This window comes from Lactuca sativa, chromosome 2, assembly GCF_002870075.4.
Source record: "Lactuca sativa cultivar Salinas chromosome 2, Lsat_Salinas_v11, whole genome shotgun sequence".
Taxonomy (NCBI): Eukaryota; Viridiplantae; Streptophyta; class Magnoliopsida; order Asterales; family Asteraceae; genus Lactuca; species Lactuca sativa.
In genome coordinates, this window is record NC_056624.2 from 160,064,508 (window position 1) to 160,089,928 (window position 25,421).

Genomic DNA, 25,421 nt, shown 5'->3' on the forward strand with positions numbered 1-25,421 from the left:
TGTTTTTTCCCGTTTTATGTTTCAGATCAATGCCTATTCAACAATAAGACAATATTGTTTTTTCCTGTTTTATGTTTCAGATCAATCAGGCCCTACTGGGAAAATTTGAATTTGTCATTGGCTTTTTAATTTCGTGCATAGATGATCACGAAAAACTAGTGCGAAATTAGTTTTTGGGACTATCTATTCATATGGTTTTGTTAGTTTAAATATAAAAGCACTAAAACATCCATTAAATGAGATGAAATGAAATATACATCGTTTATGTTTGAGTTTCAATCCAACCAAAAAGTGTCATCTTGTAAAGCCATTAATTCATACAATTTATTTAGATTAAACGTAGCTTGTCCCAAGTGTTCATATAATCATAATCTTAATCACTGCGTTCAAACATAAAAAATTAATCATTGCAATTTCAAACTATAACAATTAAATAATAAACATAAAACACCCCTTAAGAATGAAATTTATCAAATGAAATCCTCAATAAAACATAACTCTTAAAATCCACCAATATAAATCTTCCCCCACTTACCTGCATATCAAAAATAATAATAATATTATTATTATTATTATCAAAATAACAATATTTAAAAACAAATTAATACTCAATAAACAAGACAGAAACCATACAATGATGATTTCCCCACAAGTCTTGCTTTCAGCTCATTTGCTACAGCATCAATGAATTCTTCTGTGTTCAAATAATGCTCCCGACTTAGCCTGAACACCATTCATAAATAAAAGTTAGTGAAATTACTTTTTTGCCCCTCTCAATTTAACCATTTTGTCAAAGGGTATTAAAGACATTTTGTCGAGTCACATACTTGGATCCATGAAGAATGAGTGCAAGATCCTTTGTCATCTTCCCAGATTCAACAGTTCCAATACATGCAGCTTCAAGTTTCTCAGTGAACTCAAGAAGCTTAGCATTGTTATCTAATTTTGCCCTGAAAATATAAAATTATTTTTAGTAAAAAAGAATTACTTTTGTCAAAAATAAATAAATAAAATTGAACCTGTGGGCCAGCCCACGGGTCCATGCAAAGATGGAGGCTATGCTGTTTGTGCTGGTTTCCCCTCCCCTTTGGTGAACCCTGTAATGACGTGTCACAGTGCCATGAGCTGCTTCAGCTTCAATAGTCTTTCCATCAGGACACACCTAACAAAATTTTAAAATAAAAAACAATTATTTAAGAAAATTTAAATATTAAATTCGGAAATGGATCAAGAAAATATAAATAATGAAGCATACCAAAACTGATGTCATCAATCCAAGAGATCCGAAACCTGTAAATGCATGAAATTAAATTAAGTCGTGAAACAAAAATCATATTTTAAAAAGGTGACACATATTACTCTTTAACCCTTACTGTGATAGTTTTGTTTTTTAGGGATTAAACCTCAAATTTATTTTTTGCCAGAAAAAGACCTTGTATTTTTTCATTTTTTCCGAAAAAAACCCTCAACTTTATCTTTTTTTCCCCAAAAAAAAACCCTCAACCTTCTAACTACTTCCAAATAAACCCTCAACTTTTTTAGTTTTTATCAAAAAACCTCACATTTTACAAATTTTGTCAGAAAAAATCACCAAAAGGGCATGAAACACAAAATATAATGTCTTTTATGAGATTAACCTTTTCTCTTTCATGCTTATTGTTACTTCTCTATTATGCTTTTCTTTCATGCTTATTGTTACTTCTCTATTATGCTTTATTGTTTGAATATCAACTTTATGCTTTATTGCATGTATATCTGCTTAAAGAATTTTTATCTGTATCCATGATATATGCTTTATTGGCTGTAACACTATATGTATCCGTGCTTTATGCTTTATTGTATATACGATTTATTTGTACCATTGTTGACCTATGTTCTAGGTCATCTATAGAAGCAGTCTCTCTAACAGTAAACAGTACACAATACACAGTAAATAGTACACAATACACGGTACACAGTACACAGTACACAGACTGCATACAACATCTAAGCTCAGTATGGGATTTGGGTAGATAGAGTGTAATACTACCTTGAGCTAAGAAATCACTTTGAACATCACCATCATAATTTTTGCATGCCCATACATACCCTCCATCACTCTTAAGAGCATAAGCAACCATGTCATCAATAAGACGGTGTTCATACCTACACATGAATCACAATTTAATGAAAATTTTATAAAAAAGAAAATTAAGAAATTGTAAATAAATAGTTGACTATTCTCACCATATCCCAGCAGCTTCAAACTTTGACTTCCAGTTTCTTTCGTAGACTTCTTGAAATATGTCCTTGAATCTTTATTGAAAGAAAACGAAATACATAAATTGGAGATTAAATGTAGATATATAAGTATATAACAGATAGAAATGAAATGTTGCATATATATAGTTTATATACCTTCCATCATATTTCTTGAGGATTGTATTCTTGGTGCTAAGATAAAGTGGCCATTTTTTCAGATAAGCTGTGTTCATTGAGGCCTCAGCAAAAGCACCAATGGACTATTTAAAAGTGTCAACAAAATAAAATATAAATCAGATTTAATAGTGGGCATAACAATATGCTGAAAAAAATTGAAAATTTAAAGGCATACCTCATCAGTGTTGTACATTGACAAAGCTACCCCTCCAGCACCAGTGAAGTTGTAAACCTCCAAGTCTATCTTTTCACCTTCTCCTTCAGGAACTGCAAAAATAAATTAAGACCCTTGTAAAATTTTGACATGAAACAAGAAAATGTTTAAAAATTAACTGATGGTTATATTTTTTTTCCCTTATTAGGGCATTGCATTTTGAATAATCTACCAAATTATAGCACTAAAAACTACATTGCTATAAATAATTGGATACTTTTTTAAAGTACAAAGTTGTAATAAGAAGAAATGAAAGTAGGATGCTATAATAAACAAATCAACAGAAGTACATTGCTATTTCTTGCATTAAACACAGATATTAATGGGGAGAGAAGTAACAAACATACCAAACACCAACTTTAGTTTCCCAGGTCCTTTAATCACTGCATCAGTAGCTTTGTATTGATCACCAAATGCATGTCTTCCAATGCATATAGGCTTTGTCCATCCTGAATATAAACAACAAATATATGAATATAATGCCATGTTATTTAAAAAAGAAATAAAGATAACAAACCATCTTCTAGATTGATAATATTCACCTGGAATTAGCCTAGGGATGTTTTTGCAGAGAATTGGTTCTCTAAAAACCGTGCCTGAAGAAAATGCAAATTTCATGATCACATACATATTGAAAACCATATTTGATGTGCACTTGAGGAATGACACTAACCATTCAAAATATTACGGATTGTGCCATTGGGACTCTTCCACATGCTTTTCAAGGTAAACTCCTTCATACGAGCCTCATCTGTAAATAAGCAATTCAATCATTTTCTCTATACGAAACTGCTATTCATTGCTCTAAAAGTAACAGGATGGATTTATATAATTTACCTGGGGTAATAGTGGCACACTTAATTGCAACATTGTACCTAAAGTTTTATAAAATTAGTCAACAATGTAACAGAAAGAAATCATGAAAAGAAAATAAAAGAGTATTATAATGAATCTAGTGTTGATACAGACGTACTTTAGAGTGGCTTCAGCACTTTCTACTGTAACTTTATCATCAGTAGCATCACGATTAGGAAGGCCAAGGTCATAATACTTTATGTCAAGATCTAGAAAGGGGAAGATGAGCTGAAATATATGAACTACATAAGCAATATGATCCAAATAATCAATAGTCATCTTCAAAACAGTTAAAAAAACAACCTTTTCTTTGATTGATTGCCAAAAGATACGAGTCATTTCATCTCCTGCATCAAAAATTGAAGCTATAAGTTCAGTGACTACATTCAGGAAATATGAATAACGCATACTAATTACTATCAGTCGTTATTCCTTGAGAACAAAATTTACACTGCAAAACCAGAAGTTTGTATATAAAAGTTATGCTTTTTTTCTGCAAAAGATTAAGAGAAATTAAATATCCTCCTACTTTTTGTTCCTAAATATCTTCCTACCCAATGAAATGATGACACGATGAAATGATGACACGTGTAACATTTAATGTTCATCTAATGAGATTTAATGATATTTTAGGATACTAATATGACACATGTCATCAATTAAATGGGTAGGAAAATTTGTAGGATTAAAAGGTAGGAGGATATTTAATTTCTCAAAGATTAATCAACATAATTCTTTCAATTTAAGACTGTAAAATTCAATAAACGTATTTCCTGCTGAAAAATAGGAGATTAAATAAGGAAGGATTGAGAATTTGAGATCAAAATCAGAAAACAACGTTTAAATATTCAAACAATAAAACCTATAGAGAGAGTATAGACGATCGCTAATCATATCGTTCGATATGATCAATTAACTAACAGAAAACGAACAGCAATTTGATCAATTTAACTTCAGGTAAGCTAAGCTTGAAAGATCGGAGCATCAACAGAGAAGACATAGTTAGAAACAGAAACGAAATCATAGATGTTTGTATGACTCACCGTCCATCTCAACGATGGGATTTTCAACCTTGATCTTGTGGAAAGCCATTTCCTACGGATGATCGGAGATCTGTGGGCCGGCAACAGAAGTGAGAAAGAGCGAGACGAGTGTGAGACAGTGATGGAGAGTTGGTATGGCCAGTGAAGCAAGGGAAAAGTGACCTTTATATAACGGCGGCAGCCTTGATTTGACCCAATTGTATTATGAACTCGATGCCGTTGGAATTTCTTGAATATAACGCCTATTAATGTTATACCATTTACAAAACATAAAAATATATCATGTTATTTGCACCGAATTTGTGTGTTCGGTTGTTCTTCAATGCCACATAAAATATGATCTAGGAACACACAACACCAACCATATAGCTAGGGGGTCGGAAGCAAGGGCGAGTAAAATCGAACACGAAAACCGAAAAACTTATAAAAACGAAACCCATAGTTTGGGTTTGTTTTTTTTTTAAACCGAAATATTAAGTTCGGTTTCGGTTTTAAAAAATGTAAAATTTGATAAAAACCAAACTGAATTGATCTTTTATAACATATATTTTTTTTGTTATTTATGTGTACATATATTTATGTATTTCGTAATATAACCCAAAAGGAAGCTTGGTGTGGTTGTAAAGTCGTTAAACAATCAAATATAAGGTCATGAGTTTGTGTTTTCTTGCTCTCGCTGAACAATCAAACATGAGGTTGTGGGTTCGGTTTAAGTTTTTAAAAACCGAATTAATTTGGTTTGGGTTGAGTTTTTTGTCAAGACCGACCCATGTTCACCCATAGTCGGAAGGGAGTGACATATCCAACAAATAATTTAAAAGGTGTCTTTAGCATCAATGAAGTAGAGTTATTTGTTGGAAATTTGGTTTTAACCAGTTTATAAAAATGGATTTTTCTCATTTTTGAATACGAAATTTAAATCCTAAAATATTATTGCAATGAATAAATTGTTATGTGTTTGTATTCTCGTCTTTGATACCTTTGTTTTGATATATCAAATATCCAAATCGGATCTAAGATGAATGAGAAATTAATCTCATAAAGTGAGGGTGTTGGAAGAAATAAATAAAAGAGTTTAATGGTTTTTAGTCATCCTATATGGGTGGGAGAAGGAAAAGAAAGTTGGTCACAAAGAATCTTCTCATGAAGAATAAATGGATGAAGAAACAAAGCATTCACAAAGTTAAAGGGCACGTGTTGAGAAATCATTTGGAGATGATTTTTACACTTATATGGTTGAAAGATAAGCCTCAAAATAATCGGTTTTCTTTCTACGCTTCACGTCATGACCAAGGGATGGTCGCTCTGCATCCACTAGGCGATTTAGAAGCTTTAAAAAGTGTTTAATTTGTTAAGTCAAGGGCTATAACTTTACAGACACCGTCATACGAGGTGTCTAATGGATAAAACTTAAAACTTTACTAATATGCAAGTCTCAAACATGTTAAACACTAACCCTAGATCCAAAATAAAGCCAAAGAGACTAGGGGTTTCTTGCATGGATCAAAAAGAGTTTAAGCATGCCTCCCTTCACCTCAATAAGCCTAGAAGAGTCACCCAAACAACTCATAAACCTAGATTTTCCAAACTCCATTGAATAACATAGCAAAAAGGGACCAAAATGACCAAAACACTAGATCTTGAAGTAAAATCCACAAAGGTGCAAGATTTATCACTTATAGAGAAAGATGTGATGACAAGAAATATTCAATAATGGTGAATTTGGTATAGTTATAATCATATTGATATCGGTCGACATTTGCTAAAAATTATAAAACAATAAATTTGTAATTCTATACAAGTTCAAACAAGAGGTTAAGTAACTCTTCAAGTTCTTAAGAGACACCCCAATATGAACTAGTATATCCTATATTTGTATATGGTGATGTAAATAATGGGAGTTTTGGCGTATTTGTGAAAGGCATAACACTATACAACAATTCTCAAATAATTGATCTTTAATGACTACATATGGTCAAAATAAGATTGCAGATCTGCTAATGAAATGTTTGATGTAAGAGGTCGTTATGAGGAATAGGACTAAAACCAATGGATTAATAAGTTACTACAAAGGAAAACCCAACCTAGTTGATTATAGATCCCAGGATCTAGGGTAAATAGGACAACCTACATGCCTATAACATTTGTAAATCATTGTGGGGGTCAACCCCAACTCATTCCTAAAACAGGCAGTGATGCAGGTTAAGCTTATAACAATATATGATAATTGGAAATCATTACACATTAGATTTTAATGATTTTGATGGAATCAACTATTTGAATGAGAAGTTGGTTCGCTTCAAAAGGAAATATATTGGCACATTCCTAGGAGCACTTACAAAACCAGGAAAGTGTCCATGACCATAACAGACACATCAATGAAAACCTAACTAGGTCAGAGAGAATCATCGAAGACACATATTGATTATTTACACAAACAAAAAAACAGTTCAAGGACATTGAGTCTACTGGTTCGCTAGTAAAATAAATATGTATCTTAAGGAAATGTTTAAACGGTAACACCTACTTAACATAATCATGATTCAAATATTGGATTTTATCTAGGTAGCTTGAAAATGTTTGATCAATTTTCATTCATATGGGGGATTGTTGGAAAATTGGTTTTAACCAATATAAAAAATGATTTTTTTCCTATTTTTTAACATGAAAATTGAACCCTAAAACATTATTAAAATAAATAAATGGTTATATGTTTGTGTTCTACTATGGGATACCTTTGTTTTGATATATTACACATCCAAAACGGATTTAAGATGAATGATAAATTAATCTATAAAGTGAGCGTGTTGGAAAAAATAAATAAAAGATTTTAATGGGTTTTTAGTTCATCCCATATCGGTGGGAGAAGGAAAAGAAAGTTGGTTTATAAGTAAGAATATAACATCGTAAAAATTAAAACAATTTTTCACATTTTATAAAAACATAATTCATTTAGTATTCATAAAACATCATTGTTTGAAACTAAAATCCATAACATATAAAAATCCCAAGATCTCATAACATAAAAATCCCGTGTGTGTACTGATCAGGCCGGCGTCTTCCCGCGATCCTCACTAGTACTTGAAACAAATAACACCAAACATTGTAAGCACAAAGCTTAGTGAGTTCCCCAAAATACCATATATATAACACATATTAGCCACTCGAGGCTATAACTCTTTGGGTCCGTGCACCCAACTCTATGAACCCTCAGGCTCTGTCTCTGTGAACCTTCCGGTTCTAACTCTATAGCATGCACAGCATAAATCACATAGAATAATGCAGTGCAACACATAACACATATATAGCATACAATACTGTATCACATAACTCTAATTACTTACTCAAGGTAAAGTATAGTGAGAAGACTCACCTCGCATATCTCGGTAACTCGTAAATCCCTGAAATCACTAGTGCTCGATCACTCGAGCTATAGTCCTCCTATAACACAAATACATCCCTAATTAACACTTTCCACACTAGGGTTGACTAACTCTATTAAGTCAACATCGGTCAACTCTGGTCAACGGTCAACGGTCAACCCAACTCGCCGAGTCTGGCGTGGACTCGCCGAGTCCCTTCAAGGACCCGATTCCTCTGAATCCCCTTCTGACTCACCGAGTCACTCACCCAACTCGGTTCCTTAACCCCTGGTTCGAAAACACGGAACCACTCGCTCCAACTCGTCGAGTCTGCCAATGGACTCGACGAGTGCATTCCATGCACAACCCCAAACGACCTTCTGAGGTCAGATATGCTCCACTAACTCATAGATCTAGTCTTTCCAAGCTTATTTATCACGTAAAGTCTATGTCTTGGGGCTCATATCACACCTGTTGACTCATAAATGGTGTTTAAACCTCAAACATAATGATCCCAAACCAAAACCTCCATAGACTCATATAAAGCTTGGACAAAGAGGCACTCTGGACCTCCATGGGTCCAAATCCAGAACCTCACTCGCTTAAGGGACCATGGGAGCACTAGATCTAGTCACAAAAGGGCTCAATATGCCCTAAATCAACATGAACATCACCTCAACAGAAAATGATTCGAAAACAGTACCTCAAACGTGATGTTCTGGACCTCAGATCTTCAGGAAGTTAATCCTCTTGCTTCCTCTTGGCTATAGCTTCCTTTCCCTTGCTAGACAACACCACCAAGGTCAACAATGGCTCCTTCTCTCGATCCAAACGCTCAAGCTCACTAGGGTTTCGCTTTGGGGGCTGGTGAGCACAAATGACGGCCATAAGGCCCTTTAAATAGGCCCCAAACCCGAGAAATTAGAGTTTCATTAAACAGCGCGGACTCGCCGAGTCCACCAATGCGACTCGTCGAGTCCGGTCATTAATCCGGGTGAGAAATCGCGTCTCTACTCGGCGAGTCTACGCACCAACTCGCCGAGTCCTCTCACAAAACTCAAAAATAAAAATGAATAAATATAATACTTGAAATTCCGGATGTTACAAAGAAGGTATTAAGTCTGATAATACTTATACTACAAAGGATCTCTCTTGTACAAGCATGGGGGTGAAAATATGAACCAGATTTGGTTTGGTTCACTGGACTTGTGTGCAAGAATGGGTACAAATGTGCACCATCTGTCGACCAGAAAAGTCTAAGGACCTTTTTACAAATATTTTTTACATTTCATAATTTAAATTGTAATTCATATTTAATTACAAGTTAAATAACAATGTCGGTTATAGCTTGTAAACAAAAAACTCCATAAAATCAGATCCATAACCTTCACCCTCATCACCAACTTCCTCATTTAATGGTACTCGAGGTACTAAGGCAACATCATCCAAGGCTTCATCATCGGAAATCAATATGCCCTTTGGCATGTTTCCCATGAGATAATCTCTAAGTTCCATATGACATGCTTATTAGGTTTTTAGGTTTTAATAGCAATGTACTTGCAGAATTTCACTTAACACTTTAAGGGTACATGCAACCTAAAACAAGATCTATGGATTTTCACTATTAATAGCAACATACTTTATGAAACAAAACTTTTAACCTACTATAATCGAAATTGTTAAACTCTTGGGTTCTTTGAATGCTCCATAGATAGCAATCGCCAAAAGTACGAATGCCTCTAATGGTTTACACCCAAAACCCTAGAACACTAGAAAGACAAGAGGGGAGAGGAAAATGAAGAGAATTTTGTTCTCCATCTTCTAGGTAGGACGAGTCATGAAAATATGATTTCGAAGGGTCCTATTTATAGTCTAGGTAACTTGCAGATTAATCCAAATTTGAATAATTAAATAATATATTTAATCCTCAATTTAAATCATTTTCCTATATGCTACCAGGAGGCTTCCAGAAACCCTAGAAAGCTCCTTAAAACTTCCATGCCTTGGATGGTTCTAGAATTACCTTTTTTTATTCAACTATTGAACAATTACAATTCACCAATTGCATATTTAATTAATTCCAATTAATCCCGGGTTAACTCCAGGTTAGTTATGATTAATAATTAGCTAATTCCATATCTTTCTAATTAATTTATCAATCACAAAATAAATTAACAATCATTTTAGATCTCTCCCGTAAAGTCATTTCAAGTTATTTCCAGCTTTTGAGGGAAACCTAAAAGGACTTTACTTTTATTCCATAAAGTTATACTATCAATTTAGTCATGACCTTGACCAACTTAGTTATGACCTTGGACACTTATTCTAACAATGCTCACTATATAAGGGAAAATAAAGATAGAAAACAATACCAAGGGTAATGTCCAAACAACATAGAGAAATATAAGCAATAAAAAAATAGGCAAAAATGAAAATGTAAAAGAAAAATAGATACTTACTCGGAGTATCAATAAACAATTTTTGGGACACGTCCCATGAAATGCCAATGAGGGCTCTTACCTTCTAAGACAAATCATGTTCGGGAAACTTCCACCCATAATTATTCATTTTAATAATGGCACATCCAAGGAAAAAACTATTTATTCATAAATTGTAATTCAAAATCAGAGTTATAAAAGAAGACAATATGGAATCTTGAATCATAAAGCTGTTGATATGTGTGTACAGTCGCGCCTTCATATATCCACACACTGATAAAGTACCTAAAAATCATTTAATACACAACTGTAAGCACAAAGATTAGTGAGTTTCCCAAAGTATCACATACAACACAACACAACTAAACATATAAAACAACTATGGGTTATTAGCAACCCTGAGTCATCAGTGGCTTAAATGCTACATGTTAGGGCTATCAGCAACTCAAATACAACAATTTGGGTTATCAATATCCTCAAGCTATCAATAACCTGCATACAATAATTCCAGTTATCAAAAACCCTGAGCTATCAACAGCTCACATACAACATATGATATAAGTAACAGAGTAAGAATACTCACTTGAGCAAAATAACAGAAGGTCAACAACAACCTTAGCAACGAAAACGCTCTAACACAAGCTACCTAAAGCCAAACCAAAACTAGCCCTTAGCTAAACACTCAATTCTACCAAAATTTGACCAAAAGTCAAACTGGTCAAATATTAAAGTATCAACTGTCAAAGTCATCGGTCAACCAACACTGACCATCATGATGCCGCCAAGCACCTTGATCGCTTCGTGGTCCGCAAAAATAGATCACGATGGCTTCCCGCCACCACACCACAGCCAGGCCTATGTCGTGTCATGGGCCTGTTGATAGACCACTTAATCCATTAAGTGCTTTATTTGATAAGTCCAAGTCTCAAGCTTTCTAGAAGGCCTTAATGCATTCCCGTGGCTCGTAATAATCATAACTTTATGGACATGCGTGTCAAATGCATGTCTCACACCATTGTAGGTAAAAGATGACAAAAATTATATCCTAACTCCAAACATGGTACCTAAAGACCATGAAAGACCAAATTTGTGGACCAAAATACTTCTAGGAGAAAGTGTAATGATAAAGTTGCAAACTTTATCACGTCCAACAACACAACTTCATCAAATAATGTAACATCCTAAAATTTAAGACCAAAAATTTCATTTTTAATTAGGTTATTATAAAACCAACAGTATAAAAACATCCATAAAAACATCTCATGTCAAAACCAAAGTGTCAATAATCAAGGCATGTTATCATAAAACAACATCAAAGTGAAATCCCAAAGATCTCATGTGCGGAAAAAACATAGTGTGATGCGTTGCAATCGCCGACTCCTTTCCTTTGAAAACGAAGTACCTGAAACCAAAACTGAAAACCGTAAGCACGAAGCTTAGTGAGTTCCCCCATCATACCACATACCATACGAATAACATACTGTCAGGCATATATGGGTGCCCGACCTACCCCTTCGGTCTCTTTCAACCGGTAACCGCCTAGCATATATGGGTGTTGACCTACCCCTTTCAGTCTCTTTCAACCGGTAACTGGGAGCTAACCTCCCCTTCAGTATCTTTCAACTGGTAACCGGGAGCTAATCTCTCATTCGGTATCTTTCAACCGGTAACCGGGAGCTAACCTCCCTTTCGGTATCTTTCAACCGGTAACCGGGAGCTATTTCACCCCTACCACTACCACATAATAACATAACATAAACATACTGCTAGGCATGCATGGGTTCTGACGACCCCTTCGTTATCTTTTAACCGGTATCCAGGACTATTTTACCCCTACTGCTACTAACATGTATTACAGAGCATCCTAGCACACAAACATAATAGATAATGGCATGCCAGATAATTATCACAAAGACAATCATCTAACAAACAACTCATACTAGTGGGCCGACATTGTAGCCTTAGACCCACCTCTACTGGAAGGTAACTCACCTCACACTGTTGAAGTCCCGTAGACAAAACTCTAGCTGCTGGATGATAGGTTCTCGAACTGCCAATCATCAATATAACACCCAATCAGTAATTAGGTTCCAACATATATCCATAAGTCCATGCCTGGGGTAAAAGACTACTTTACCCCCATCTTAGCTTGATTCAAACTCAAGGCCTAATCCAAAGGCCCAAAAGTCCAACTATGAATCAAAGCCCAACTTATGGCCCAATTTTCCAAATTGGGCCCAAACCTCTACATGGTTTTACCCTAACGCCCAACCATTTAGTCCAGTCCAAACATTTGGCATTTCTAATGGCCCAATATCTCATAATCATAAAGGCCCGGACTTCGGTATGTTGATAGTGGCTGTTCCAGACACGTGATTGGTGACATCTCTCAACTGCATGACATTCAGAACTTTAATTGAGAGTATGTGTCCTTTGCAGGAAGAAAAAAAAGATCACACAAATAGGGGGCATATTTAATGGTGTGTTGAAGTTTGAAAACGTCAACTTCGTTCCAGAAATGAAACACAACAGAAGCTGAATATGTTGTTCATCTGCTTGCTGTTCTCAGGTCATCTGGATGCAACGTCAATTGCTGAATTACGGTTTGAATTTTTGACTCTTCTATATTTCTTAAAATGATTCGTTTTGAAGCCTGGCATAAATTTTTGTTCTGGATTTTTTGTATTTTATTTTTGTTTTTGTTCAATTTGTTCATATTTCTCCTTTATGCACAAATTTAGGGGGATAATTAAAACAAAAAAAAATCATAAAATCCAAAAAATATGTTTATTTCACTTCTGTTTTTATTTCTTTTCCAGAAAAATCAAAAATCCAAAACTATGTTTACTGTTTTTTTAAGCGTATTTTAATTTTATTTTTATTCTTAGTTCTTTTTATTGTGTGCTAAGTTTATTTTATTTTTATTTTTTATATTTTTAATCTTTATCTCAAAATTTCATTTGTCTTAAAAATCGAATTCAAAAGAAGAAGAGACTTAAGGAGATTGTGTCGGAATTTTCTGTGCAAAAAGAAATCTTGAAAGGAATTGATGGAATTACACTTCACATTATTTTCACAAGGAATTGAAGGCATGAAACCGTACAAAGTGTCAGTCAGACAGTTTCTCTCTAAAAGAACTGTCGTATTCACGGTATTAAAGACATGAAACTGTACAAATTGTCAGTTAGACAGTTTCTCTATAAAAAACTGTCGTATTTAAGGAATTGAAAGGTTGAAACTGTACAAATTGTCAAAATTGGTCTTGTGAGTTATCTTTACCTAAGAACTGTCACAACACCAGGGCAATTCACCCAATCGGGAAACAAATATCGCTGAACACCCCGCCTAGGGTCTTGACATTCTCTTTTTTCATGAGAAACTACAAAGACTCAAATGTATTCTCAGATACATTCTTCGCATGTAAGGAATTAACGATTATTGGCACTAGTGCGATGCACCTCGCAAGGCACGATTATCGTTGAATGTCCCGCCAAAAGGCCCTGACCTCGTGTCATGCTAAACTGTGGAAATATGTCTTCGGATATTTTGTCACAGGATGGTTTTGTGAGTTATTCCTAATTAACTCTCACTGGCACTAGAATGGTACACTCATCCGAGATTCAGAAACCATTAAACGTCTCGCCAAGGGCCAAGTTAACTTGTTAACTTGAAAAACTGTATTAAGAGCTTTGATCGAGGATATGCAGGGGCTAACCTAAAAAATAGCCATGAGTAGTTCTCCGATACTCAAAAAATCGCAGTGCGTTCCTCTGTGTTCACACATATACTACGAGTAGTCTCCATTTAAGCCAAGGCTTGGTCCTTGAACAACTGTAGTGAGAAGGGTCTTTATGACTCAGTGATCCACATTGACTTTTTAGTCATGGTTACTTTGCAAAGACGCATCTGTGTTCAACAAAGAATATTCATTCAAAGGAACAAGAAGTGAATATTATTTTTCAACACACAACCTTTCAAACCTAGAAGCAAGGTGAAGCTGTATTTGAAGTTATGTGACGAATTGCATTGAAGCCTCTTCAATCAGTTTGTTACTATCTATGAACTTTCTGAAGTGATCCTGAAGAATCGGTCTCTCTGTTATTATCTCTATAGTATTTCAAAGTTGAAAGTGTTGATTTTCCAAAACCTATACAAGAAGCCTCTATACCCAATGTGCGTTCAAAGTCAAATTTTAAAGGAAGTCCAACTATTCAAGTTGAAGTCATCCATGTGGTTATTCATACGTACATCTTGAAGTTGTGAAGAAATCGAAGATCAACAGAATGTCAGGAACAATGAAGAAGTTTGATAAGAAAAGAACGCTATAAACCAATGGGGAGATTGTTAGGACATTATTTAGGTTGTTTATACTTTACTTTATACAACATTGTGTGTTCTCGGTTTTAGACCGAGAACAGGTAGATTTCGGTGGTGTCTGGATCAAAATCCCAAAGGGATTTCGGTAGGCCTTAATAGATTTCTGTGTGTAGGCGGTTTAGGTTTAGCTATCAATAGTTGCTCATCAGTGCATTGTAAATGTTGTTGATTCGAAATTTAGAAGGAGCTAGAGAGAACCGAGAGTTTATGAGATTTCATTGTACTTGACTATTATCGAATATAGTATGCATTGAGATTATTCATCCGTGTTCTTAATTGATTTATTGCTAGTCAACTTGATTGAGATTCCGCACAAATTGAATAATTTTAGGTTGATATGCAAATTGGGTTTTACAAGTGGTTAATTATTTTGTAAAAACAACTAATCATAAATATTCCGTTTTTTAATGTAGAATTTGATTTTTTTTTTTCCACCAAACTTGAAAATAAACATGGCTAAAACTAACTTTTGTCTTTAGACATTCAAATTTCAACATGACATGTAAAAAAAAACAACTAGTCAACAAGTATCATGTCACAAGTTTAGCCTATAAATGAATCTATACCATCCATTGAGACTTTTTCCATTATAAGACACCATGTGAATGTGACACAATTACTAAACTTTGAGTGATCCTTAATCAAAATATATATTTTGTCTCCTAACAACTATTTCTTCTACCAACAAAATCCACCATCTATAATGTATCCATCAAAAGTAAATAAGCTTCATATAAGATATATCTAATCTATCAATGGTCCATGTTTTTATGCAGGAATGTTGTCGACCCAAGAGACGTGTACTTTTCCTTTTGCAAGTATCTCATGTTTATCGTGGACATGGCGGAATAAAGCTGCCCACTAAACCTGCAAAGCACTCTACTTCCAACAATGCGACTACATACAACACGCCATATCTTCCCCTTTTGGTCTTTCTCTTCCTTCCACAGTTTTCGATCTCTCTAAACAATGGTGTTGTCATTCACACTGCTTTTTCTAGTTTTTGCTCACTATCCCTACTCCACCTCCTCCTACCCATCTTCTACAGAGTGGAGATCTGCAAGGGCAACGTACTATGCACCCGCTGATCCGCGGGACGCCATCGGCGGCGCGTGTGGTTACGGCGACGTGGAGAAAGCAGGGTATGGGAAGGCGACGGCGGGGCTCAGTACTGTGTTGTTCCAGAAAGGACAGATCTGTGGTGCTTGTTTTGAGGTCAGGTGTGTAGAGGATCTCCAATGGTGTATTCCGGGGACTTCTATTATCGTGACAGCGACTAATTTCTGTGCTCCGAATTACGGGTTTCCGGCAGACGGCGGTGGCAAGTGTAACCCTCCGAATCCCCATTTTGTTTTACCGATTGAGATTTTTGAGAAGATTGCGATTTGGAAAGCTTCTAACATGCCAATTCAGTATCGCAGGTAGTGTTCAATTGTTCATCACTCTGATACTTCCTTCCTTTCCCCTCAAAGTTTGAATAACGAAAAGGTGAAATTAGGGTTTGATGCATATCATTGTTGCAGGATCAAGTGCAGAAAGGAAGGAGGAATTAGGTTTACCATTGATGGAGCTGGAATCTTCTTATCGGTAATGATCAGCAATGTTGCCGGTGCCGGAGACTTAGCTGCGGTGAAGATTAAAGGTTCACGAACCGGGTGGCTTCCGATGAACAGAAATTGGGGACAAAATTGGCATATAAATGCAGACATGAAAAATCAACCTCTTTCTTTCGAGGTCACTAGTAGTGATGGGTTAACTGTTACTTCTTACAATGTTGCTCCAAAAGAATGGAATTTTGGTCAGAGTTTTGAGGGCAAACAGTTCTAATCTTGAATCTTGAATCTTGAATCTTGAATAGTTTTTTAATGGGACATTCCCTTTTATAGAGCCTGGTTTTTAGTTGTATAAAATAATCTTTAGATTTAAGAAATATTATTATTGACAAGATCAGTTCTAAAAATACAGAATTGAAGGGAGATCTAAATAGTACTTGTGTTTGGTTTTGTTTTGTTATGTTTACTGTTTTTTGTATCAATTTCATGTAGGAATTAGAAAAAGAACTTGGTTTACTTTTTAAAGAGTAGCATGTTTGATAAGTTATGTTAATCGATTCAAATGTTTGTTTATTATATTTTGTCTTATTAAGGCATTAAATGGAAAATCAACCAATTATAAAATTTTATTTTCATTTTTTCTCTTATTATAGCAAAAAACAAGAAAACTGTTTAATTAGCTTATTTGGACATATTTTTTTGAAGTATAATATGTTGTAGTAGGAAGAGATTATAGTAGAATGTTATAATAAACAAGTCAATGAAAATACATTGTTATTTCTTACAATTAACCTTATAAATCATGAAGTACTTTGAAAACATGTGACTCAAATGAAAGTTTTTGGATATTAACAAATTGCCCAAAATGCCTTTTAGCAATATGACAAAACAACTAAATCTTGTGGATCAAAAGCAACTTAAATCAATGATTTGTAGACCATGTACAAAACATCGGAATTCCTGATTCCGAAACCAGAAACAAGATTCCATCTTCCATGATAATAATAACATAACAATTTCTATGAGTTAAATAACAGAAATCCAATAATAAACTAAAAGGAATTTGTTATACAAATGAAAAACAAAACTCCATACTTGCAAATCTGAGATGTTTTCTACTGAATAATACAAATGGTATGAACCTATACCATCGATTGTTACCAAAACAAAAAAAAGAATCAAACTCTATACCTTTCTAAAAATTTCATGACATAGATTTCGTGTTACAAAAAAAAAAAAAAATGAAACCCTATTTAGTTTCAAGTGGAACAAAAAACATGAATCATGAATCATGAATCTCATAGCTTTTGATGAGACTCAATAAGCAATGCATTGAGCATAACATGAACACAAGCTTCATAAACAACTCCGTTATAATGCATCCCATCTGACGAACAATCAACCCCGCATTTTTTGCTTAAATTCTCAACATCTAGCATCAAAAACACACCACCATCTTTACGCAAGATCTTGCTTTTATAAAGTTCTTGATCATATAAATTGCACATCTCACTTGTCATCTTTACCCTTTTCTCTTCTGTATTCAGCATTTTGTTTATCAAAGTTGGCATGCCTAGCCAAAACAAATGGAATCCCCGAGTAGAATCAGATCCCACTGGAAGGAACGGAATCAGTGATTCCCTTAGATAACGTAATGAAACTCCGTAATCGGAATAGTTTGTGAAGTGTAACATATGCCATAAACCTGAACCCATCACTAACACATCTGGATAAGTATTGTTTCTTTTGAAATCTGTAATGACATGAGTGAGATTAGTAGCGTAAGGTGCCCAAATGAAGTCCAATTTCATCCCAATTTCTTCAACCACGATATGATAATTACTATGTCTTTTAAACAAATCAGCCTGAATCGATTCCATTTCATCTAAACTCAAAACCAAATCTAACAAAGACACCACAAACAATCGCGCCTGTGAATCGCCTGCGACAACGACCCATGAACCGTTTAGCAGGTCCGAGACATCGATCCGACTCAATTTCTGGAAATCGCAATCGAAAGATCGAGAGTTGTTTTCGAAATCCCATGAAAACCCATCAAAATTGGAGTGGAAATTAACCTCGTTTATTAAAGAAATGCAAGGAGTGGGATCTTGTTGTAACAGAACAGTCGGAGAAGAGGGGAAAACAGAAGGGAAATAAGGAATGAGGTGAATACATACAGCGAGACTGATGAAAAGAGCACCGCTGAAGAAGAGAACTTTATTACGACTAAGATGCCATCCCGCCATAGCCATTGGCACAAATAAGACTACACAGGCAGCCATTATTCCCAATTGGACGGCACCAAAAAACATTTTGTCTACCTGGGTTCTGATAAAGCTTCAGTCCGATTTTGATTTCGATCTTTTTTCTTGAATTCAAAAGGGCATAAATGATTTGATCTTGGGTGTTCTTGGCGCATCTGGGGAGTTTTGTTGTGGTTGAATTATGATGGGGTTTTTTTGTGGGTTAGGGTTATAGTTGGTGGAGTGAGAAGATTGGATTGTGAATGAAGGGAAAGATGTGATTGCTATGGTGTAACAGAAGATGAAGCTACTGAAAGAAAGATGGGCGAGTGCGAGTTGTTTCTGAGACGGCGAGTTTATTCTTGGCGATGGTATTTTAGCTGTCTCTCTCGTTGTGAATTACATAAGCGATCACCGACTATGATTCAACCTCCACTTTTCTAAAATTACTATTTCTGTACTAAAAAAACAATCATGTATTTGTTCTAAAATTAATCTCTAATCTCATCAATTAATTACAGATTCGGATCTAAATGCATCTCCATTTACTAAGTAGGTCGTTTGAATGTTCTATTGATGGATTTAGTAAATGAATACAATTTGTTTTTGAAATTAAAATTTCAATCCGAATACTTCAAATTAATTTCAAATTTAATCCAATAAAGATGACAAATTAAATTCAAACTTGATCGGATTAAGGATGACATAAAACCTAAAACCAAAAACCCGAGTTACCCGTGATGAGTATGGGGATGTGCAATATACGAATTTAAAAATCGGGGATGGGTATACCCCTTAGAATCCTCGAACCTGAATTCGACCCAACTGCAAATTTGTCCATATGGTTTGTAAAAAGTTGTAGATAAGGTCCAAAAAGTTTTCAAATTACATCATTGGTCCAAATTTGAAAGTTCATGTGAGTTTTTGGTCCTTGAAAATGATGAAAGAATTTTTTCCCCTTTTATTTTTTTACAATGGGTTTGGTCCTCAATCCTCATGTAAGTTTTCTGAGAATAAACCCTAATTTTACTATTGATTTCTAAGGATAAACCCCAAATCCTTGATTTTCTTTCTTTCATTTCGATCAACCCAAAATCAAAATCGACAATCAAATCAAATGGATGCTCGTCGTAGAAGGGGGCAAATCAACAATGAATCGTTGGAGGGAGGAAGGGGTGGTTGATGATGTGCCAAGCATATTCTGGTCTTTTGTGATTGACGATGTAAGGGAATATTGGGGAAGGGTGACACACACACAAGAGAAATAGGCGACATTTTAATTTTATAATATAATATTGAAGAACGTAAAATATGAAATAGAGGGTATGATCTTTTTTTATGTTTTATATTGACTGTATCTATAAAACGTTTCATTTTTTGGACTATTGATGCAAGTTGATAACTTTTTGGACCTCATCTATAATTTATTTGTGAACATGTGCCATTGTTTACTCTTATATATATATATATATATATATATATATATATATATATATATATATATATATAGAGAGAGAGAGAGAGAGAGTTATGTTCCAATGAGAATATTTTTCCCGTGAAAACATTTGAGAACATTTTTTAGCATATGAGTTCAAATAATATGCGTGTTTGTTATTCAAATACAAATTACCCATGTAACTTCCTCCACCATATTATATCATTCTCTCTCCTCTCATACGAACCTAAATTGACAATACCAGACCACCACCAGAAATCGTCGGGACCCACTAGACCACCACCTGAAACACCATACCACCGCCAAACCATCGGCTCCAGATTTGCTGGTTCACGACATCCCCAACCTCTAATCCTCCCACAATCGGAAGCCAACTCCTTATCCTTCTTCTTTGGAGAAATGTTGTGCCGACCTCCTAAACAACGTCCTCGGATTTACGTCTCCTCTTCTTGAACCTTCTCCCTCCGCCATTCTTTTGTGCTGAACTGCAAACATGAACCGTTGCTCTGAACCACGATCCGGTTTGTCGGAGAAGCTGAAGCGGATCTAGTTTCACCGGATCTGAAGCAAATCTACGTCAACAGCCACCAAAACCACTGCCGTCAACCATCAGATCTATAGAAACATACCACCGGACAACCGCTACTGGAACCACCTTAACGCCACCAAAACCACCGCAATGTAGCCAGAACCTTCGTAATGTCTCTGGAATCATTGGATGACCGCCTCTTCACTTCTTCCGTACCTGCTTGTTCGACACCTCCCCCGCCTCCCATCGTTCGAGACCACCACCTTCGTCTCTTCCATTCCTAAATCATCACAACCAGGGCCGACCCTAGGGGCGGGCGAGCTGGGACATAGCCCAGGGCATCAATGAGTTTAGGACATCATATTTTCAATTGCTCTTATCAGTATGTACATTCGCAAGAACAAAAATTGAGTGGCTTTTCACGCGTAATCTTGGGAATCTAACTATCGCATTCCTAAATCCAATCGAGGAGTCGGACATAAGACAGGGAAATTGGAATATAAACGCTTCTAATTCTGATTAGTGATATTATTGTATCCTTTTCAGCTTCTCCCTTAATCCCTAAATCGGATACCCGATTTTTTATTTCAACCGGTATCAAGCTTATGAATTTCTATTTCTGATATACCTATGAGTTATCCTTCCAATTCTGATTTTTGATTTCAACCTAATCTGCTATCAGTGAAACTTCTGGATTGCCGATTTGAGTTCTGCATTCTCTTTCTTGGGTTTTGATTTTTGTATTTTGATTTTCTTGTTGATAGTTTACTTGATTTCTGATTTTGAATCTTGAATCGTGTTTATCATATGTTTTGTTTGCTTCACTTTTCACATACTAATAGTGTTTATAATATATGTTTTCAATAGTTTAGTGATTTGATATATACTCTATGAAATACTTTGTTTTGAGAAAAATATATTTTTAATGATTTTAGCATTTTCTTCCTCAAACGTTACACAGCTCCTCTCGTTAACATATTGTTTGTAGGATTTAAGTTTTGTTCTTCATTAGTCATTAGTCAAAATTGAAAACATTCCAACACTCTGATTTTTGAGTAGTTTATGACTTCTTTAATTTTCTGGTTTTAGGATTTAAATTTTACATTTCTTTGATATGATTATCTTAATGTTTTGTTCTTCTAACTTTGTTAGTAGGCAACATGTGTTATTTTGGTTTTTTGTTTAACATGACAAACTATTGCCTATAAAACTTAGCTCAATTACATATGCTTGGATCATGTTCTTTGCATTCATGTTAAAGTTAGCCCCACATGTAAAAGTACTTTTGTAAACAGGAGCAAAGGTTTTTGTTGTTGATTGGATAGATAATAAGGAGTTCATTGGATTTTTGGGGGTGCCGATGAAACTTGGTTGTTATTGATGTTATCATTTTTATTTTGAAAACATGGGCTTTATCATGGGATGATAAGACTTTGATATGTTTTCATGTTTCTGGAAGTTTTGTTGCTATTTTAAGGCGACCTTACAAAGTTCATTGCTATTTTTGGGGTGTCTTGTTCCACAAAGTTGCATTTTTTAATTGAGATTCTTAATATGTTGACATTTTTTATATGTTGCTGGTTCCATTTTTACTGATTAGGAGTTGCTCTAAATTGTAAGATCTTCTATAATTCATCAAATTCCACATGTGTGGTTTTGCTTTAATGTTGCTTTTCATTTTTTTATGTAACTTTGTAGCTTTGAAGCGTTTTTCTATTGTTGGTGTAATGTTTGTTTCTTGTAATCTTTGTTCTTTAGCTAGTCTCCGGTCTTTATTTTCTGCGAATTTTATTTATGAGGTTTTAAAAAAAACTTAGTACTTTTGTCTTAAATAAAAAGCCTTGCTTATAAGTTTTCCGTATAGAAACTTTTGTTGATATGGTTCTTAAGAGATTCTATTCTATGGGGGCAAATTTACAACTTTTTGCCCGGGGCATTGAAAATCTATGGACCGGCCCTGATCACAACGATCTCGGTTCACAGTCCATAATCTGAACCATCGCACCATCAACGAACCTCCATTGGATTTGAAGTTGAACGTCAACAGATCTAGTGCCCAATCTCCACAAGATAGATCACGAATCCGTAGAAACGTCCACCAGAATCAAATATTGTTGCAGGTGCGAAGGAGGCCAAGTAAGAGGTCCAATTCCTAGAGGCGTTACAGAATATCAGGCCAAAGGCGGTGACAAAGAGATTGAGATGACCAAACTAACCATACTTAGGGTTCTCATCGGTGGTACGGAGGAGGTAAGACAGTTCCACAAGAACGACGAGAAGTTCGTGTAGGGTTTTGAGTCTCCAACTTCGTTAGAGAAAAAAGAATCGTCGGAGAAGTGAGCTACCAGAGAGGGAGATGTCGTTGGGCGCTTAACTGGTTGCAAATTCATATGTGATTAAATGCATATAATCACTTGTGATTATATGTATCTAATCACATAGAATTTATGTGGAAAATATTTATTTTCGCATTCTTGATTTCGTTGTTGTTCTTGTGTGCTTAATTACATGAGATTATATGTATCAAATTAGATATGATTTATATGAACAATATTCATTTCTACATTCTTGTTCATGAGTTGTTCTTGTACATTTAGTCACATATGATTTTTGTACACAAGATTCATTTTTGCGTTTTTGATTAAATAATTTTTCTCTTTATACATTAATCATATGTGATTAATACATACAATCACATGTGATTAAATACATAAGAAAAATATTGACTCATGAATATTATTAATATAAATCATATGTGATTTGATACATATAATCACATGTGATTAAGTACATGAGTAAAACTATTGAATTGAGAAATAAATAATGAATATTGTCCACATAAATCATATGGTGATTAAATACATATAATCACATGTGATTAAATATATTAGAACAATTATTGAATCGACGCAAGAATAAATATTTTCCATACAAATCATATGTGATTAAATATATATAATCACATGTGATTCAATATACAAGAACAACTATTAAATCAACACGTGAAAAAAAATATTGTCCATATAAATCATATTTGATTAAATACATATAATCACATGTGATTTAATACACGATGACAATTATTAAATCAAAAACATGAATATAAATACGGCCCACATAGATAATATTTTATTAAATACATATAACCACATGTAGTTATATGTATCTAATCACATATGATTTACGTGGACAATATTCATTTTTACATTCTCGATTCACTAGTTTTTCACGTGTATTTAATCACATGTGATTATCTGTATTTAATAACATATAAATCATATATGATTTGATACATGTAATCACATGTGACTCGATACATATAATCGCATGTGATTATATACAAGAGAAAACCTAACGAATCAAAAACACAATAACAAATCTTTGTAGGTGGGGGTGTGGGTGGGGGTGGTGGCGGTGGGTGGTGGAGGCGGGGTGGTACTGGTGGTGTGGTGATAAGTAGTGGGTGGGTGGTTTCAAGTGGTGGTGATAGTGACAAGTGATGGTTTAGGTGGGTAGTGGGTGTGGGTGGTAGAGGTACGTGGTGGGTGGTGGTGGTGAGTGGTGCTTGTTGGGTGTTGATGGTGGTGGTGGCTAGTGGTGATGGTTGTGGTAGGTGGGTGGTGGGTGGTTGATAGTATGGGTGGTGAGTGGTGGTTAGTGGTGGTGGGTAGTGATGGGTGGTGGTGGTGGTGGCGGGTGGTGGTTGGTGGTGAGTGGTGGTTGGTGGTGGTGGATAGTGATGGGTGGTGGTGGTGGGTAGTGGTGGTGATGGGTGGTAGGTAGTGGTTGTGGGTGGTGGTGGCATGCGGTGGTGATGGGTGGTGGAGGTGGGTGGTGGTGGTGGTTGGGTGGTGATGGTGGTGGGTGGTGGTGCTTAGTGGTGGGTAATGGTGGGTGGTGGTTGGTGGTGATGGTGGTGGCAGGTGGCAGTTGGCGGTTGGTGGTGGGTAGTGATGGGTGATGGTGGGTGGTGGGTAGTTATGGGTGGTGGGTGGTGGTTGGTGGTGGTGGGTAGTGATGGGTGGTGGTTGTGGTGGGTGGGTGGTGATGGGTGGTAGGTAGTGATGGGTGGTGGGTAGTGGTTGGTGGTGGTGGTGGTGGGTGGTGGCGGCGACGGGTGGTGGTGATGGGTGGTATGTAGTGGTTATTGTTGGTGGTGGTGGCGCGTGGTGGTGGTTGGGTGTTGATGGTGGTGGGTGGTAATGGTGGTGACGGAGGTGGTTGGTGGTGGTGGTGTTGGCGGTGGGTGGGTAGTGATGGGTGGTTGGTAGTGGTGAGTGGTGGTGGCGTGTGGTGATGGTAGGTGGTGGTGGTGGTGGGTGGTGGTGATGGGTAGCAGGTAGTGGTTGTTGGTGGTGGTGGTGGCGGACGATGGTGATGGGTGGTGGTGACAGGTGGAGGTGGTTGGGTGGTGATGGTGGCGGCGGGTGGTGGTTGGTGGCAGTGGGTGATGATGGGTGATGGGTGATGGGTGATGGGTGGTAGTTGGTGGTGGTGGTTAGTGATGGGTGGTGGTGGCGCGTGGTATTGGTTGGGTGGTGAGTGGTGTTAGTTTGTGAGTTTTTTAATTGTTTGTAACTAATTTTTGATTTATATGAATATTATTTTATTATTTTAATTAAAAAATTGTGTTTTTCAAATTTGTTCTCAAATTTTTTCACGATAAGAAATGTTCTCGATTAAACGCTCCGTTATATATATATATATATATATATATATATATATATATATATATATATATATATATATATATATATATATATATATATATATATATATATATATATATATATATATATATATATATATATATATATATATATATACTAGGCGAATATCCGCGTATTGCGCAAAATAAAATTAAAACTTTTGGTAATCTTATGTTATTGAAAATATTTATATCATTTATATTAAATATAAAATAATAATT

At 35.5% G+C, this 25,421-nt stretch overlaps 3 protein-coding genes across 3 annotated transcripts; 1 reads left to right on the top strand and 2 right to left on the bottom strand.

The window, feature by feature from the left end:
• Nucleotides 1–297: 297 nt before the first annotated feature.
• LOC111916042 (isocitrate dehydrogenase [NADP]) lies at nt 298–4,816 on the bottom strand. The gene is made up of 16 exons (XM_023911691.3): nt 4,531–4,816; nt 3,791–3,834; nt 3,606–3,715; nt 3,470–3,507; nt 3,306–3,383; nt 3,175–3,228; nt 2,980–3,081; nt 2,594–2,685; nt 2,398–2,501; nt 2,227–2,295; nt 2,030–2,145; nt 1,256–1,290; nt 1,020–1,162; nt 828–950; nt 634–723; nt 298–535 (listed from the first exon to the last, which is right to left on the bottom strand). The coding sequence occupies exons 1-16, from the start codon at nt 4,577–4,579 to the stop codon at nt 532–534; spliced, it is 1,251 nt and encodes a 416-aa protein (XP_023767459.1). The 5' UTR covers nt 4,580–4,816; the 3' UTR covers nt 298–531.
• Nucleotides 4,817–15,338: 10,522 nt separating this feature from the next.
• On the top strand, nt 15,339–16,683 carry LOC111916041 (expansin-A13). Its single transcript, XM_023911690.3, has 2 exons — nt 15,339–16,128; nt 16,231–16,683. The coding sequence occupies exons 1-2, from the start codon at nt 15,677–15,679 to the stop codon at nt 16,532–16,534; spliced, it is 756 nt and encodes a 251-aa protein (XP_023767458.1). The 5' UTR covers nt 15,339–15,676; the 3' UTR covers nt 16,535–16,683.
• A 617-nt stretch (nt 16,684–17,300) lies between these two features.
• Nucleotides 17,301–18,944, bottom strand: LOC111916040 (protein ALTERED XYLOGLUCAN 9). Its single transcript, XM_023911689.3, has one exon. The coding sequence runs from the start codon at nt 18,573–18,575 to the stop codon at nt 17,559–17,561; it is 1,017 nt and encodes a 338-aa protein (XP_023767457.2). The 5' UTR covers nt 18,576–18,944; the 3' UTR covers nt 17,301–17,558.
• Between the last annotated feature and the right edge of the window lie 6,477 nt (nt 18,945–25,421).

Coding starts and splice junctions, on each gene's coding strand:
- LOC111916042 (XM_023911691.3), bottom strand. CDS start 4,579: ATGGCTTTCCACAAGATCAAGGTTGAAAATCCCATCGTTGAGATGGAC. Junction 3,835..4,530: donor TCCCATCGTTGAGATGGACG/GTGAGTCATACA, acceptor TTTTTGATGCAG/GAGATGAAATGACTCGTATC. Junction 3,229..3,305: donor AATCCGTAATATTTTGAATG/GTTAGTGTCATT, acceptor CATTTTCTTCAG/GCACGGTTTTTAGAGAACCA.
- LOC111916040 (XM_023911689.3), bottom strand. CDS start 18,575: ATGTTTTTTGGTGCCGTCCAATTGGGAATAATGGCTGCCTGTGTAGTC.
- LOC111916041 (XM_023911690.3), top strand. CDS start 15,677: ATGGTGTTGTCATTCACACTGCTTTTTCTAGTTTTTGCTCACTATCCC. Junction 16,129..16,230: donor ATGCCAATTCAGTATCGCAG/GTAGTGTTCAAT, acceptor TCATTGTTGCAG/GATCAAGTGCAGAAAGGAAG.